This window comes from Capra hircus, chromosome 10 (assembly GCF_001704415.2).
Source record: "Capra hircus breed San Clemente chromosome 10, ASM170441v1, whole genome shotgun sequence".
NCBI classification, from domain to species: domain Eukaryota; kingdom Metazoa; phylum Chordata; class Mammalia; order Artiodactyla; family Bovidae; genus Capra; species Capra hircus.
Genome location: NC_030817.1, coordinates 93,366,898 through 93,384,335, shown reverse-complemented (window position 1 = coordinate 93,384,335; position 17,438 = coordinate 93,366,898). Strand labels below are relative to the sequence as shown.

The 17,438-nt window shown below is 41.7% G+C and overlaps 2 protein-coding genes across 2 annotated transcripts in view; one reads left to right on the top strand and one right to left on the bottom strand.

Annotated features, from left to right (window-relative positions):
* IQGAP2 (IQ motif containing GTPase activating protein 2) overlaps positions 1-17,438 on the top strand; it is a 309,091-nt gene that overhangs the window by 219,417 nt on the left and 72,236 nt on the right. The window contains exon 14 of the mRNA XM_005685061.3: positions 13,344-13,434. Within this exon, the coding sequence (XP_005685118.3) occupies positions 13,344-13,434 (91 nt within the window). The remainder of the gene's footprint in view (positions 1-13,343; positions 13,435-17,438) is intronic.
* F2RL2 (coagulation factor II thrombin receptor like 2) lies at positions 1,447-9,508 on the bottom strand. The gene is made up of 2 exons (XM_005685060.3): positions 9,136-9,508; positions 1,447-4,108 (listed from the first exon to the last, which is right to left on the bottom strand). Exons 1-2 carry the CDS (start codon positions 9,197-9,199, stop codon positions 3,036-3,038), a joined length of 1,137 nt encoding a protein of 378 aa, XP_005685117.2. The 5' UTR covers positions 9,200-9,508; the 3' UTR covers positions 1,447-3,035.

The window sequence follows — 17,438 nt, the reverse complement described above, 5'->3', positions numbered from 1 at the left end:
CATCGTAGACGGATACTTTACCAGCTGAGCCACCAGGGAAGCCCAAGAATACTGGAGTGGGTAGCCTATCCCTTCTCCAGGGGACCTTCCCGACCAAAGAATCGAACCAGGGACTCCTGCATTGCAGGCAGATCCTTTACCAGCTGAGCTACCAGGGAAACCCTCCTACGTGTGAAAGCGGTGCTCTAATAGTGTAATTAGAGGCCTGAATATGAGCCTAGGAGTCTGAGCTAGAGCAGGCATTAAACCACTGTTGACCTATGAAATTAGAAGCTTGAACGACAATATATTGCCATTAACTGAGAGATTAAAGGGCTTCGCTGGTGGCTCAGACAGTAAAGAATCTGTCTGCAATGCAGACATGTGGGAAGATCCCCTGGAGGAGGAAATGGCAACCCACTTCAGTACTCTTGCCTAGAGAATCCCATGGACGATAGAGCCTCATGGGCTACAGTCCACAGGGTCACAAAGAGTCAGACTGAAGTGACTAAGCACAAGAGATGATGAAACACTACAGCCCCAAGTGATGACTCTGATTTGGTCAAGTTGCCATCTTTAAAGGCATTTCTCTTTCTCTGCTCCTTCATTTTGACACATTGTTTTCCCAGCACATTCTCTTTCCCTGGTGGTGGGGGCGGGGGGTGGTAAGCACCTGATTCTGTTATTTAGTGGGGGTCTCTCTTTGTCTTTGAACCTCTGCTGTTTTGATATCTGTAAATTTTCAGTTGTGTTTCTGGGGCTGCTTATGTGCCTTACTTTCCAAAAGTCTAGCCTTGGAAAATAATAGAGGAAAATTACATTACCGGTATTGTCAATATGAAGTACAGCTTGTGCCAAAGTATATAGTCATTAAGAGTCAAAATGGATGACATCGTAGTCGAATGCTCAGTTTTATCAAAGATTGAGGACAGTGATATAAGTTGATGAGAATTCTTGGTCCTCGATAACGGTATTTCAGGTATAACGTTGCATACGCACCAGATTCCTTCCATTTCTTGAGGGAAAGGCTGGGAAGTGGGCCTGGCATATGTTTGCAGAGAGCACACTTTTAGGTCTAGTCACTGGAGGCAGTGAATTGTCAGCTGTTCTTAAGTTGAAGCCTTTTCTTGAGAAGTTTGGGAGGCATATGAATTATACACCCCAAAAGTTCTCGTTTGCTGCATAAAAAGTTAAGTATGCTTTTAACAAGTGAATAGTGTTGAATTTCTTTTTCTGTAGCTAAAACTGTATTACAGTTCATAATTTTGCAGAAAGCAGTTCCTTCCATTGGGGTTTTTGTCATCTAGAAACTTACTTTATTTTAGTTTTTTTTCTTTTGTTTGCTTTAGTGTTCACCTTATTTTTACTCTTGATGTAACCACACAGATACTGTAAATGTTCTTTGTGTACTTTTTTTTTTGTAGTCTTAAGCCCAATGAAATAGGAAACTCTGCACACTCACAAAAGCAGCATTTAAAATGTCTTTTATTGTTTTGATGGGCACTACAAAGTGTACAGTCAATGCATGTTCCTACAAATTTGAAAATTCATCTCACAATCCTTTATGCCCTTAACCACTAATAATCACCTTCTGTCTGATGTCTAAACTGAGGGAAAGATTATCACAAAATATCATTTTCCCATAAAAACTATGTTTAAGGACAAAAATAATGGAGCCATTATTTTAAACTTATAAGTGACTTCTTGAATATATTCTTAGCTTTCTTTTTTTTTTCTTTTTTGATGCGGCCAACCAGAAATATTATGCCCTGTCATATGGACTGCCTTGCCTTCTCAGTATGAGTTTAATTGACTTTCATGCTGTTTAGGTGCCTTGAGATTTTATTATTTCATTCATTCAACCACAGGATGTGCAAAGCATGAAGCCTTGCCCCACAGACCCTGGGAAGACTTGGGCCTGACATTATTACTAGAAACTTAGAGAAGGAGAGGACAAGCCCTTTCTCTACTGCATATGGTACTTAGTAAGTGCTTATGGAATTAACATCTGTATACAAGTGAGCTCTCTAAAGTGCCATAATAGAAATACAAAAAAGTTTTTTGAAGGTTCAGATGAGGAAAATGAACTTCTGACTAGAGAGTCAGGGAAGAGTGGCCCTTTGAGGACTTCGAGAGATGGAAAGAATTAAGGCAAACATATTAGAAATAGCTTTCCAGTGAGGGCAGGGGCAGAATGAGGAGAAGTGTAGATTATAGAAAAAGGGGAAGCTCAGCCAGTGCTTACATCCCATGCGTGTTTTCCGGTAGATAAAGTTAGTGTCAGTCCTGAGTGCTAATCTAAATCTTTATAATTTATTCCAAAGCAGTGAATGGTCAATGGAGGTTTCTAAACTGGGAGATTTGAGTGATATATTCAAACTGGCATTTGAGAAAGATTAATCATGGCAACCCACTCCAGTATTCTTGCCTGGGAAATCCCGTGGACAGAGGAAGAGGAGTGTGGCAGGCTACATGAGATCATGTGTTCATGAGATCACAAAAGAGTCAGACGTGACTTAGTAACTAAGCAAGAACAAATCTAACAGTGGCCTGAGAAGTGGAGGACAGGCTGGCGGTGATGAGAATGGTTAGAAGGCAGAGGTGGGCCTGGACAACAGATGTACTGAGAGATACTATGCACATAGAATCAGCTGAAGAGGCAGCCAGCAGCCTGAGAGTTGAAGGAGGCAGAAGAATTAAAAATGACCCAGATACTAAAAGCAGAGATCTTAACCGCCCCCGCCCCTGCTGCACCCTTGCCCCCCTGCTCCATCCTCAACCTTCAAGTCATCTAGAGTAGAAACCTCTTAGAAGTAGGGAAGACGGATATTTCAAGAGCTTGAAGTACCAGTCGGGCCGATGTGTCAGTTGCCATGAAGAGAGGAGAGGTATCTTTTCTCCTGCATTGACACTTTTTTTGAAAAAAGCTAGGGTGTATGTAATGCTTTATTTTGAAGCATTGTGTTTTAGGAGCTTAAAAATGGAGCTGGAGAATAGAGCTCTATGCATATGTTACCTCAAGAATGTATCTTTTCACAGATAGCTTTCCTTGTTCTCTAAGATGATTTCACCATTGTAAGGTAAGCAGTAGAGTGATCTGTGGTTTTTGACATGAGAAAATAAAGGAATGGATCTAGGCAACTATTCAAGCTACCGAGGCACAACGCTATGAGATAGACAAAGTATAAGGCATCGGTGTTGCTGTAGTAGTAGTTTGCATGGTGAATAATAAGGATGAGATTGCTTGGAGCAAAGCAAATGGTGAAAATCACAAGAGTGAGGAGACTCGCCTTAATGTACCACAGCCACCTCCGATCTTTTGCGTTAAGCGTCCAGATGATGGCTGTGTAGCAGTAGACAATGACCAGAAATGGGATTAGGAACCCAAAGAATGCCAAGGAGATGAAGTAGTAGAGCTGGAAGGGCGACGAGGACGCACATGTGTTGTGGACATCGTGGCAGGTGCTGATGTCCTGCTGGACAAGATAGTACTCCTGCTTCAGAATGAAAAATGGCAGCATGTACAAGAAAACCATTGTCCACACCAGTCCACAGGTTAGCAAGGCATAGGTGCGCTTGGGCAGTCCCCGGTAAGTGAAAGGATGAACGATGGCCAAGTAGCGGTTGATACTGATGCAGGCGAGGAGCAGAATGGAGCAGTACATGTTGCCGTAGAAGATGACCGTGGTGGCCCGGCACATGACCTCGCCAAATACCCAGTTGTTCCCATTGAGATGGTAAGCTATTCTAAAGGGCAGTGTAACACAAAACAGAAAGTCTGCAATGGCCAGGTTGGTGTAGAAGATGGTCATCCGGATGGTTCTGGTCCTGAAGAAGAGCATCCACAGGGTCACTGTATTGGCCGGCATTCCTACTGCAAACACCAGGATGTAGATGGTGGGTATCAATTTGGTACTTAAAGTGCTGCTCAGGTACCCCATGGTAGCATTATTCACATGGAGATTTGAATCAAGTTCTTCAGGGCACTTGATTTTTACGGTTTTGGTGGTTTCTGTCCAGCCTTCTATGGCAGAAAGGGGAAACTCTTCAAAAGAATTTGGGGGAGCTCCACGGAAGGTCTTAATAGGCAAGGTTGGCACTGCCAAGTTGTCTGCATCATATTCCATGCCTGTAATTGAAAAGAAGTATTAACATATGATTCATCACTGAGGGATATCTGTTGTTCAGGAGACAATAAAACTAGATTTCTTATGCTACATAATTTCTGTAATGGTAGAATTTAGGATCCTTTTTATTTTAAGCAGTCATTATAGATCAGGTAATCAACAGGAAAGCATTTAATGTACATCATATGCCCCAGCAGCATGCTAACCCATGCGGGAACCCAAACTAGATGACAACTCTTTGTATGTAAGGAATTATAATACTGTAAGAGGAAACAAAAATAGCAGTTTAAACCATTATAGGCTAATGTCATATTGATTATAAACTGTATAGACATTCAGACAGTATTTAATAGATTTAGATGTTGGGGCAAAATGTCAGGGAAAAGATGAACATGAGCCAAGATGAAGCAAGGTACATAAAGAGGTGGAATTTAATAGAAGACTAAGAATCTGGTAGGTGATGAGTGGCCACGGGCCAAAATTGTGTCGGCTGACGTGGGATCTGGGAATATCAGATGAGTCGATTTAGCAAATGTTTATTGCATGTTTATATGCCAGTGAAGCACAGTTTGAAATCAATACCATTCCTGTCTTCAATTCTCACACTAATGGAGAAGATGCATAAAAGCACATTCTTATACAAATAAGGTACATCTGGCAGATGAAGTTGAAACAGTAGGTTACAGCCAAATCTTTGAAGGGCTCCTAAACTGTCCTAAGAAATCACGTGCCCATTCCCAGTTGCTGAGGTTATATGCAGACAAAATTGCGGACAGAGGGATGACCACTGAGGTAGACAGCATGATGACTCCCTGAAGAATCCATGCACTAATGCCTGGGACCTGCAAATATGTTACCTTCTGTGGCAAAAGGGACTTTTGTAGATATGCTTCAGGATTTTGAGATGGAATGAGCACCCTGGATTGGCCAGTGGGCCAGATGTAATCATAAGACTCCTTATAAAAGGGAGAGGCAAGAGGGCCAAAGTTGGAGATCCTGGAAAAGGCTCTGCTGCCAGCTTTGAAGGTTGGAGAAAGAGCCATGAGCCAAGGAATGCATGTGCTTCGAGAGAGCCACTACGGCAAGAAGACAGGTTCTCTGTTGGAGCCTCCCTGCTGACACCTTGATTTCAGGACTTGTGACCTTCAGAAATATAATAAACCCTGTGTTTTAATTTTGTGGAAATTCATTACAGTAGTAATAGAAACTAATATAACTGTGATTTGACTTGTGTTTAAGGTCACTTTGATGACAGTGTAGAGAAAAGGCCAAGAGGGTAAGAAGTGAGAGGCAAAGGGATCTGATTTGGAGGCTTTGTTGTTGTTCAGTTGCTAAATCGTGTCCGACTCTTGCAACACCACAGACTGCAGCACACCAGGCTCTTCTGTCCTTCACTGTCGCCCCGAGTTTGCTCTGATTCATGTCCATTGAGTGAGTGGTGCTATCTAACCGCCTCTCAATCCTCTGCCGCCCTCTTCTCCTCCTGCCTTCAGTCTAGCCCAGCTTCAGGGTCTTTTCCAGTGAGTCAGCTCTTGGTGTCAGGTGAGCAGAGTATTGGTGCTTCAGCTTCAGCATCAATTCCTCCAATGAATACTCAGGGGTGATTTCTTTTAAGATTGAATGGTTTGATCTCCTTGCAGTCCAGAGACTCTCAAGAGTCTTCTGCACACATGCATACTCAGTTGCTTCAGGTGTGTCTGACTCTCTGCCACCCTATGGACTGTAACCCCCCAGGCTTCTCTGTCCCTGGAGTCTCCAGGCAGGAATACTTGAGTAGGTTGGCATGCCCTCCTCCAGGGATCTTCCCAACCCAGGGATCGAACCCACGTCTCTTATGTCTCCTGCATTGGCAGATGGGTTCTCTACCACTACCACCACCTGGGAAGCCCCGAGAGTCTCCTCCAGCACCAGAGTTCAAAAGCATCAGTTTTTCAGCGCTAAGCATTCTTCATGGTCCAACTCTCACATCTGTACGTGACTACTAGAAAAACCATAGCCTTGACTATATGGACCTTTGTCAGCAAAGTGATGTCTTTGCTTTTTAATATGCTGTCTAGATTTGGAGCCTACTGTAATCATTTCAACTCAAGTTGGTGGGTTACAGAGCTGGAGTAATGGCAGTGCAGAGGTGAAGATGAACACCTGAGACTCGGTAATGGAGGCTCAAGGGGACTTAGCATCTGGAGATGGTGCAAGGGAGGCAGGAAGCAAAAACGACCGAGAGGTTTGTCTTCTGGACAACATCGGAGGAGAGGCAGACGGAGCATGACGAAGGCAAGGGTTCTGAGGGGCCAACACAGGGAAAAGCTAAGATCTCAGTTTTGAATATTCCTGAGTTCGAATTGCTGGTGCAATATTAGAATGAGAATGTGCCGTGACAGGTTAGACTTAAATGTGGAATCCAGAATTTCAGGAGCCCACATGAGACGTATGGGCCTTTTAGTCTGGGTAGAGACAGGACTTTGATTTTGTGCTTGAATGTACTGCAGGGAGAGATGTGAGAAGAAATAGCCCAAAAGCAGAATTGTAGGGGAATGCCAGATTTCAAGAGAGGAGGAGACAAAGGCAGAAAAATTAGAAGAGGAAATTGATGATTCAAGAAGTTGGAAATGAAGAAAAGAAAAAGAGTATTAAAACAAATTACGTACTACAAATTTTTGTCACTTAGTTGGCACATTGATACTAATAATCTTAATTCTTGAGGGAACAATTTTAAAAACAAAATAAACCGTAACACTCAAACCTGCTTTTCATTATGTAACTTTCCATAAATTAATCCTTGACTTGTAGAGAAAGTAGATTCTCTCACATTTCTAACGTTACCTTAAGACAGGCTTTTGTGCTGAATATAAACCTAATACTCATATCGATTTAAAATGCCTTACTCTGCCAGTTACCTCTTTTCACATGAGCTCTGAATTCCTACCTGTTGAATCCTGGAGGTTAGTTAGTGTTTAGCAACCTGGCTCTCCTTCAAAGCCGGCTTCTATTCCGGCTTTAATCTCTACCAGTTCCCCCTCGGGTGAAATTGAAGTCTCCCTCATAACCTTGAGATCACAAAAACTGAATTCGGGGCGTAAGCAGAGGGTGTCCTTGTAAAGGAAGAAAGATTAAAGGAAAGAAAAATCGGGGAAGGGGCTCTCTTCTATGCCTGTGTGTAGAGGTGTGCCACTTGAGTACAGCCACTCAAATCCTCCTGCTCACTTGGGCATTTTGGAAAATTCTTGCATCTGACGTCACCCGAAGAGAAGGGTCTTTTCAGGCTGGCACAGAGCTGGAAAATGGAGGCTGAAAACATGCTGTACGAGTTATATCCCTTCAAGATCTGGGAAGAGAGCCATTGAAACCCAGTGTGTGTCTGTTTTTGAGAAATCCAGTGATTGAGCAAGATGTCATGCCTGACAACCTGCTGAACAGTGACGCTGTCAACAAGCCTTGATTCCATTTCCATGAGAATTCTGGCTCTGATCCCGCTCAAAGAAGTCTTAGAGCCTGGTTTTCCTTAAGAACAAATGCTTGTTAAATTGTGTGCGTGTCTTTTCATTTATTTGAGTGTTTTATACAGGTTCATCTGACATGATGTCCCTGAAATGTGTTTCAACCTGAGAAAAAAGGCTTTGGAGAGGGACTGACCCACAGGGAAGAGACTTCAGCCACTAAACAGGGGGGGGTCTTCCTCTCCATTTCCTCCCAACCCCTTTTGACGAAAGCAAAGTCAGCTCTGTTCACTTTGCTGCCTTTTTTTTTTTTTTTTTTTAAATAAAACTTTTTACAGAAATGGCAACCCACTCCAGTGTTCTTGCCTGGAGAATCCCAGGGATGAGGGAGCTGGGTGGGCTGCCGTCTATGGGGTCTCACAGAGTCAGACACGACTGAAGCGACTTAGCAGCCGCAGAGTTAATATACAGTGTTGTGTTAGTTTCAAGTGTATAGGAAAGTGATTCTGTTTTATGCATATCAGGTATGTAATATATATATATTCTCTTTCCAATTCTTTTCCCTTAAGGTTATTATAAGATACTGAGAATAGTTGCTTGTGCTATACAGTAGGTCCTTGTTGCTTGTTATTTACCTGTTTTGTATATAATGTATATACATTAATCTCAAATCCTAATTTATCTCCCCTACCTCATGATCTCCTTACCTTGTCACCCTTTAATTTCCCCCCTTTTCACATCCAGCAAACCCCACAAGCACCTTGAAGGAACCACCTCTGCAGACTTCTTTTCTTTTGCTCTTTTGCTTGATTTTGGCTCATCCTCTCCCAGAAAGAGCACTCACTCACTGTAACTCCCACATGAGCAACTGCCCTCCGCACTGTCCTAAGACCACCTCAGCGATTCCAGCATTTCTCTATAGAGCCTTGGAGTCTTTTTGTATAATTTTTATCTTCCCTGTTCACTGTCATTCACTCCCAGCAGCTCTCTGGCTCCTAAAATGTTCACTGGAGAGTGGTACCCCGACAGTAAGGAGGTTGTCGATACCCCTGTCCCAGGTTGATCTAGAGCAAGCAGGAAATGACGGGCTAACATTGTACTGAGTGAAACAGAAAACTCATACTTCTTTTGGGAAATGCGCATTGATTAGCATCAGTGATTATTGAAAGCAGACCAACCACTCTGTCTTTCAGGGAATATTCTTGTTTTCCTCATTTGTGACTCACCAGGAGCTATTAACATGGGATTTTTTTAAATCTCTTTTGAAAAATGTAATTCTTTGCCATATGAGAGGAAATGCTTAGAAAAACAAAAAACTTTTAAAGAAAATTGATTCTTGATTTAATTGTAGAGCTCTCCTGGCTTGACTGTGCCACAAATTTTTAAATACGAGCAGAGACCAGTCTTGGACAAGATGGGAATAGTGAACAAACTACATCTCTTCACGTCCGTGATTCCCCCTTTTAATAACTAAGATTCCACTCTGCCTGTGGGGGTGTGCAGTCTGTGTGAAATGTAAAAGAGATTAGATTCAGTTGACTCTTGGGACACAAAGTAGCGATCCCACCCGACATCATAAGGAAGGAGCTTACCGCTTTGACAGGAAGCAGGCGACAGAAGCAGTGCCCCAAAGGCTGCAAAGACGGCGGCTCTCATCTTGATCTGAGCCGCCTCTCTCTAGTGTGCAGGACTGGGGGGGGTTCACCTCGGCTCCATGCGCCGGCACCCTGGTTCTCTCTGTAGGACGGGGTTCTGCTGTGCTCTGTGGACAGGAAGCCCGCCCGGGTCCTCTGCAGGGAAAGGGTGTGACAGCATTCGTGCATGACTCAGGCTGAGCCTCTGAGCGTGTTCCTTATCCCTGGAGAAAGTCGTGAAACTCCTCCCACCACTCACAGGCCATTCTGGGCAGAAGCTGTAGTTCCTACCCCGTGTATTTATGTGCATGGAATGAATGCAGATAAGGGCAGAGGTGAGCTGGAAACAGATGCTTAGCAGCAGTTAAATTTAAATCTGTTCCTTATCTCATTTTTACCCACTTTAAAGATAAGGTTCCAGGGTGCCATTTCTACCTAGTAACTGAGCTGTCAGAAGTTTTCCTTTTCCTTTCAGCTATTTCAAATCTTCTTGGATTCATTATGTGATTGTAAGCTAAATGAATCACGGAAAGCAAGGTTTTGTGTTTTTTTTTTTAAGACATTAAAGTTGTTCTAAGTGCTTGATTAGTTTGAAAATTCTCCTTCATTGTCACATTGGTCTGAATTTGTCATCAGTGCTTGGCCAAAGCTTGGTTTCATTGTGTTTTGTTTTGCCATAGGTCATCATATTCTGAGCCATTCAATAATTCTATAGGGTCAGATAAGTAGGGATCTCCCCAAAAGAACACTATTTGATTAAACTAAAATCATGGCACAGCATTTAAGATGCAGAGGACTCCCTTTATCCAGTGGGTATTGGTGAGCAGGTTTACAATAAACTTTTTTTTCTCAACTCTTATAAAATATACATAGCATAAAATTTGCCATCTTAACCATTGTTTTTAAGTGTACAACTCAGTAATGTTAAGCATATTCACGTTTTCACATATAAGCTTTGCAGTAATGTTAAGCACATTCACATATAAGCTTTTATGTGTAGTTATATTCTGGAGGATATAATTTAATATGTAGTTAAACTGCATTATAACAAATTTTCCTATAGCTAACAACACTTAAACACTAGACAGCCCAATAGCTTGTTGACTATAATAATGCAGCAAGAATCAGAAAATGCAAATTTCATGAGATTTAAGGATAAAGAATAAGGTGGGAGGAAACTGATCTGTGTGAACTTTTCACATCTTATCACACCAAGAGCCTTATAATCAAAAGTCAGTGTTTAACATGTATATTACCATGTGTGAAATAGATCGCCACACCAGGTTCCATGCATGAGGCAGGGTGCTCAGGGCTGGTGCACTGGGATGACCCTGAGGGATGGGATGGAGAGGGCTGTGGGAGGGGGGCTCAGGACAGGGAACACATGTACACCCATGGCTGATTCATGTCAGTGTATGGCAGAAACCACTACAATATTGTAAAGTAATTAGCCTCCGGTTAAAATAAATGAATTAATTTTTTTTTAAAGTCAGTGCTTAATACTTCAGCCAAATAATATACAATTACCTGGTAACACAGTACAAACTGAGGTAGATTTTAAATTATTTACAATTTTCTAGGAATCCTCTAAATTCAGGAATTTATTACTTGATTTTCAGATGGCCTATGTTCTGTTGACTTAATCCATCTGTAACTCATATATTGAACCTGGCTTTTTAGCTGGAAGTAGAGACTTGAACAGGCTTCCCTGTTAGCTCATTTGGTAAAGAATCCACCTGCAATGCAGGAGACCCCAGTTCAATTCCCGGGTCAGGAAGATCCCCTGGAGAAGGGATAGGCTACCCACTCAGTTTTCTTGTGTTTCCTTGGTGGCTCAGATAGCAAAGAATCCGCCTGCAATGTGGGAGACCTGGGTTCAATCCCTAGGTTGGGAAGATCCCCTGGAGGAGGGCATGGCAACCCACTCCAGTACTCTTGCCTGGAGAATCCCCATGGACAGAGGAGCCTGGAGGGCTACAGTCCATGGGGTCACAAAGAGTCAGACACGACTGAGTGACTCTGTACAGCACAGAGACTTGGCCATCCTATAAACACCCTGTTTCCAGTCTTCCAGTGATCAATTGAAAGGAAGACCTTACCCTGGTAGGCTTCAGTTTTTCCTCTTGGCTTTGCATTTAACTCTAGCAACCCTTCGCTGCAGTGGGTCATGATTAAACTGTTGACTTAAATTATTTTGATTTGCAAAGTCCTCTTGGGTTTAGCTTATAAAACTAATACCTTCAGCTTTGAAATGGATTGTAACTTTCTTCTCATCTGAATAAAGTTTGTATGGTGCATCTTCTACACTGGTAAGTTATGAAGAAATTTGGTAAATACCCTTCAGAGAAAAAAAAAATCTAAGAAAGAAATGAACTTGTGTGGAGCTTAATTTTTAGGCTGTACCTGGGGGAGTGGTTGGGTTCTCTTTGGCTTAGAAGCGGAGGAAAAATACTTTCTGTTCCCCTGTCCCTTCACCCTCTTCCAGGTCTCAACTTCCCGTCTTGCTTCCTGTTTGAACCTTCCACATCCATTCTCCCAAAAAATGGAAAATCTTATTAGCATGTGGTTCCCACGTGGCAGATCCAGCTAGAGGTGATTGTGGAAGCAGGAACCAAGCCTTCATCCATGGTCTTCTTTAATCTGGGGGTTACAGAATGAAATAGCAGATATTTTGTCTCATTTTCAGAGCCCTTTCCCCACGTATCATTTCTTACTAGGCTCTGAGGGAGATAGAGTTGAAGCCTGCCAAAGATGCTGGTGCATGTTTTTTCTCCTTCCTGCCCCCTATCCTTCTTGAGTCCTATATGATGGAGCTGCTTCTGCCTGGCTTTGACGAACCACCCTCCGTTCATCAGTCTTTCTTTAGGCTATCGCACAAGTAGGCAGATATTGTCAGGTTTTTAAAATGAAATGTCTCATCTCTAAAATGCTTAATTTCTGCCAATAACAAAATTTACTTGTAATCTTAAGACACGTTTATATGAAATGCAGTTGCTATCTGGAAGCCTTCTTTATTTACATTGTATGCTGGCACTGCCTTTGGGGTAAAATCAGAATCATCCCTTAAAGTAAAAATGAGGAACGGTAACTCAGTACCTTTCTACTGCTGCTTCCACTTCCTTTCTGAAGCTGTCCTTAACGACTCGGTCTTTTCTTCCCCTGCATCTCAATACTCCTAATACAAATTCATCTCTTGGCTATTTCTAAACTATCTATCGCTAATATGGCTCTGATCACATTGTATTATAGTTTTTTATTTTTCATTACGGTTGATTACAGGATATTAAGTGTAGTTTCCTGTGCTATATGGTAGGGCCTTGCTGTTGATCCAGTAATTATCATTTTTGATGCACCTGCCTCCTCTGCTGAACCATTAGCTCCTCGAGGGCCATCACCATGCTTCTATCGGGGGTCTTATTTTTGTCACTATGTCTGATAAAATCCACGTTCATTTTTTCCCACAAATTGAAAGTGTGCTGTGCCCCCCTGAGCCACCTTGGGAGCCGCAGTTACTGAGTGATTGGGGGAGAGAATATGTGATTGACTGGAGTAGTCGGAGAAGGCTTTCTTGGAAGAGGCGGCATTTAAATTAAGGCCTGAATGATAAGAAAAAACCAACAGCCTCACACCTGGGGTAGAGCGATGGGATCTGAAGGAGGCGGGTGTGAAGGTCAGGAACAGTGAGTAGACGAGGGGGAGATAAAAACAGAGGGATGAGCAGGACCAGATCCTTAGATGCCCACAGTCTGTGGGAAGCAGGTGTTGTTTCCTTCCAACTGCTGGAGAGAACCTCTGAAGGAGTTTCGCAGAGGAATGATGTGATGCGATGTCCTTTTTGGGAGGAGTTATCTGGTTCTCGGTAGAGGGCCGCTGGGGTGGAAGCTGACGTGGAAACAACAAAAGCAAATAGGAGATTGGTGCAGCTGTCAAGGGAGCGATGATGGAGGGGGGTGGACAGGACTAAAGAGGTGGTTGTGCAGAGGGGAGACGTGGTCCCATTTGGAGTCTGTTTCGTCAGTAGCTTGTACAGTGTGTGGCCATGCTGGGTTGTTGCTACATAAGAGTTCGTGGAAATTTTAATAAAGTGGCTCCTAAAAAACCATTGTTAATTCTGTTTCATCATCATTCACTGTTTTTTTTCTTTTATTCTGTGACCACATTCTCAGGACCCTCAAAGTGCTTCTAAAATTCTTTGGCTGGATGAGATACAGCATGCCGTCAACGAGGCCAACAAGGACATAAACAAAGCAAAGCAATGTAAGCCCTCGCCCTCCTGCTGCCGCAGCTTCGTGCTTACATCTGGCTATCCCCCTGAGCTTCTGTTTTAATTCCTAATTTTTTAAAAGTGTGCCATTTTTTCCTGAAAAGATACAAACTCTCACCTATTTTAATTCTTGAATTCATATTTATACAAAAATAAGATTGATTGGTTGCACTGTTTTTCACAGTTAAGTACTATTTCCAGCAAAATTTGAAGTTGTAGCTGAACCAAGTCCAGAAAGCAGAAAATAATTTCTCAACTCTTAAATTTATAGTATAATCAAGTCCTTTTTTATCTTGATCCTTAGAAAGCTAGACCATCCTACTTGATAAATGCCTGTCCTCCCTTCCATGCCTTCTATTATAATATCATTTTTCAAAGAAATAGAACTATATATTTTCCCCCCATGGAAAAAAAAAAAAACACTACATATGTAGCCATGTAGTTTCTCTGGAAAGCAAGTATCTAGTACTGTCTGACTATCTCTACATGCATTTATATGGAAGAATAAAGAGAGATTTCATTTAAGAAATAGGCTCATGTAATTGTGGAGAGGCTGGAAAATCCAAAGTCTGTCAGGCTGTCTGGCAGAGGCCAGGGGACAGCACTTAATCACCAAAGACAAGTGGCTGTGGTTAGTATAATGTTAATAGATAGCAGGGTCAAAGCAATAATTAGAAAAATCTGACACAGAGACCTATGGAATTTAATTTGCTAATTGATTGTGGTATTCCTAGAAGCAAAATAGACAGTCTACTAAATTCTTACTTGATTTGTACAAGTGGAAGAAGGGTTCTAGGTCAGGTGAGTGGAAGTATAACTTGAATGATAAACAGAAAGTCATGGTCCCTCCATCAATTCCCAGACTTGAGCCATTTACAGACCCAGAAGCCCTTGAATGAATGAGGGACTGGGTTCCCTTGGGAAAGGAGCCTGCTACGTTACCAATATGTTACATCCTACTGTGGTGACTGTGCTTCCCCCCAGGGAAGGACACAGTCAGACTTTGCAGAGATTACTGGACACTGGCTCTGAACTGACCCGAATTCCAGGAGACCTGAAACTTCACTGTGGTCTGCCAATCGGGATGGGCTTATGGAGGTCAGATGATCAGTGGAGTGTTGCTCAGGTTCACCTCACAGTGGGTTTAGTCGGTGCTGAGACCCACCCCCTAGGGTTATTTCCCCAAGTCCAAAATGCATAATTGGAATAGACGTACTTAGCAATTACCAGACCCCCCACTTTGGCTCCCAAATAATAGTTTGTGGTTTTTTTTAAGCATCTATTTTCTTAGAGGATAATAAGAAAACTCACATGGCGATCGGGGTGATATGCTAACACTCTCCATGTATAAATAACCTATGTAAATTAAAATAAGATTCCCAAAATTGTAGTTCATTAACCTGTCCATTCATGACATAATTAGAATCTATCCTGTTGTATCAGGTCATAGAATGCTTTTGAGATACCTAGGCTTGCTCCAGAAGATATGCTTTGAAACGTTGCAGGCATTTGTGAGGAACATCTGGTTTTTATTTCCTTAGCCTGAAAAATATGTGTATTTCTCCAACCTGAACTCTTACATCCTTAGGATCTTTGAAGTCTCTCTGTTCAAACATTCTAATCCTTAAGAAAAAATAAAATTAAGCTGTGTACACGAGAGATTTAAATTTATATATGAAACTGAAGGCATCCATAGTTTGAAAAATACACTTTTAAGAAATTATATTGTCATCAAAGCACTCAAAAAGACTAAAAAGGTTATAGTTTTTCTCCTAGAGATCAAACCAGTTTAAAAGTTATTTTATTCCTTTTTTTCATGTTGTTCTTATACTTGACTTACAAGTGTTAAGTCCGATCCTCTTGAGACTCACAGTTCTGTTTACTGTGAATGTAAGAGATTTTCTCAAATGTCTGAGATTTGTGTGCTCCACACTTGCACATTTAAAATCCGTTCTTCTACTTCCATCCTGTTCCTTAAAAGAGTTGATATAGTGTCTTCTATGATTTATAACAACAAAAAGATGTTCTAAAGATAAAAACTGCCTATATTCTTACACTAAGATGAGAATTTTCCAGTGTTTTCAACAAGGAATTTAATCTTACTTTTAAAATCACTCTTCATCCTTTGTATGAAGACTTGAAAACAAATTCTGGTCACATGTTGCAATTATCAAACCCACTCCCAAATCATTTGTTGGCCCATATGTTTGACCACAGGCAAGATTTGAAAGGGCACGGTAACTCAAGACTCCTTGCTTTTGGCCCGATGTCCATTTTCACTGGAGCATCTTGCTTTCTGCAAGTAGGTTTGTCTCTACTTTTGACTCCTTAAAGCAGTGTCGTTCAGCCGTTATCCATGATTGTACCCTAAGGAGTCTTTCTAGACTTTTTTCCCCCATGGTGCTCTTTACCATGAAATTTCAGTACCACTAATATATACCTGCTTATATGCCGCATGTAGATATGTGCTTTTATATATAAAGTTTTGTTTTGTTTTGTTTTGTTTTGTTTACTTTCTCTTCCTAAAAACCAATTTTTACCCTGCTGGGGGTTATATCACCTGTTTTGAGAATGCATGCCTTAGAGAAGCCCTTCTGGCATGTGGATTAAGGCATAAATATACTCTTGGATCTTAGGAGGTTTGGAGGAGGTTTCTTCATTTGTTCCATAGCAGAAACATACCTGACTTTCTGGATATTGTTTATGTGTCATTCTCAGCTCTCTGGAACTTAATTGCAACCCATAGCTTAAGGAAAAAAGGAATCAAAATAGATGTCTCAAAGCCTGAGCACAGAACTGAGTTTTGTCAAATCAGTGGAGACCTCGTGGACAGCTGCTTTGGGTCTGTTTATTCTTATCTTAGGCATAAGGCTTACCTGTTGGTTATGTCTCTACCCAACTCAGAAGCATGATTTACCAATAAGCTAGGTGTTTTGGCTGCCCTATGCAGGCATTCAGACAGGAACAAGAAGTGATAACTGACAGTGGTGGTAGAGGAAAATTAAGAAAAGGAGGAATTTGGGACCATTTATTGCAGGAGCAAAGTAGCCCAACACCTCCATAGTCTTTGAAAATATCACATTATCACACAATATAATTTTGATGTCATAAAGAATTCTTCTGGCAGCTCTCAGCAAACATTAAGCACCAAAAATGTACCAGGGACTGTGGGTAAAATGATGAGCAGGACTCTTCTATTAGATTTTTCCCCAGGTCTTTAGTTTTCATGGAGCAGGATTCTGTTAAGATGAAGGTTGGTACCTAAAGGAGTCAGCTTTAGTCATTTAGAAGATTAACCCATGGACCCACTGCTTGTACACCAGTACATGTACTTGAAAGAAATGTATGCCTTCGTAATACCCATCTTTTAAGGCAAATAGCATTTCACTGGGTTTGATAAAGCTTTTCGACATAACTCATGTGAGGATCCTTTGTCATTTCCTTGTTCTCTCCTCTTCTCTGAGACCACAGACTTCTCAAACACCAGGACTGCCTTTTTCTCCTACTAAGCTTTCCTGGAGAAGAGGAAATGGGGCAGCTTCCCCATTCCCCTGAACTTCTGTGTCTGAAAGGACCCACCACTGACTGTAGCTTTTGTTCAGCAACAAGTGGAGTTGGCCACCGGAAGTCTTTATCCTGGAGGAAGTGCTCCTCCAGATTGCATGATTGGACTCATAGGTGTCAAAAGTCAGACTGTTTTTCCTACCACATCAGCTTTCACAGTCCTATGCACGTCTGAATGTAATTTGATGACAGTAGTATACCGTTTAGCATTTGTATGGCAGAGTTTGACATGTCTGTTTAAAAAGAAAAAAAAAATCTTTCTCCTCTCTCTTCATCAAGATGTTTTTTCATCTATAAAGTATTTTAACCTGGTTTCTTCCATGTTTTTGTTCTAACCCAGTACATTTACAGGTTGTGAAGACAGTAGGTCCATTGGTGGGGCCAAAATATTCTTACCTAAACTAGATGGTAAAGAATTCACCACGTTATCTTT

Coding starts and splice junctions, on each gene's coding strand:
- F2RL2 (XM_005685060.3), bottom strand. CDS start 9,199: ATGAGAGCCGCCGTCTTTGCAGCCTTTGGGGCACTGCTTCTGTCGCCT. Junction 4,109..9,135: donor GCCTGCTTCCTGTCAAAGCG/GTAAGCTCCTTC, acceptor TTTCAATTACAG/GCATGGAATATGATGCAGAC.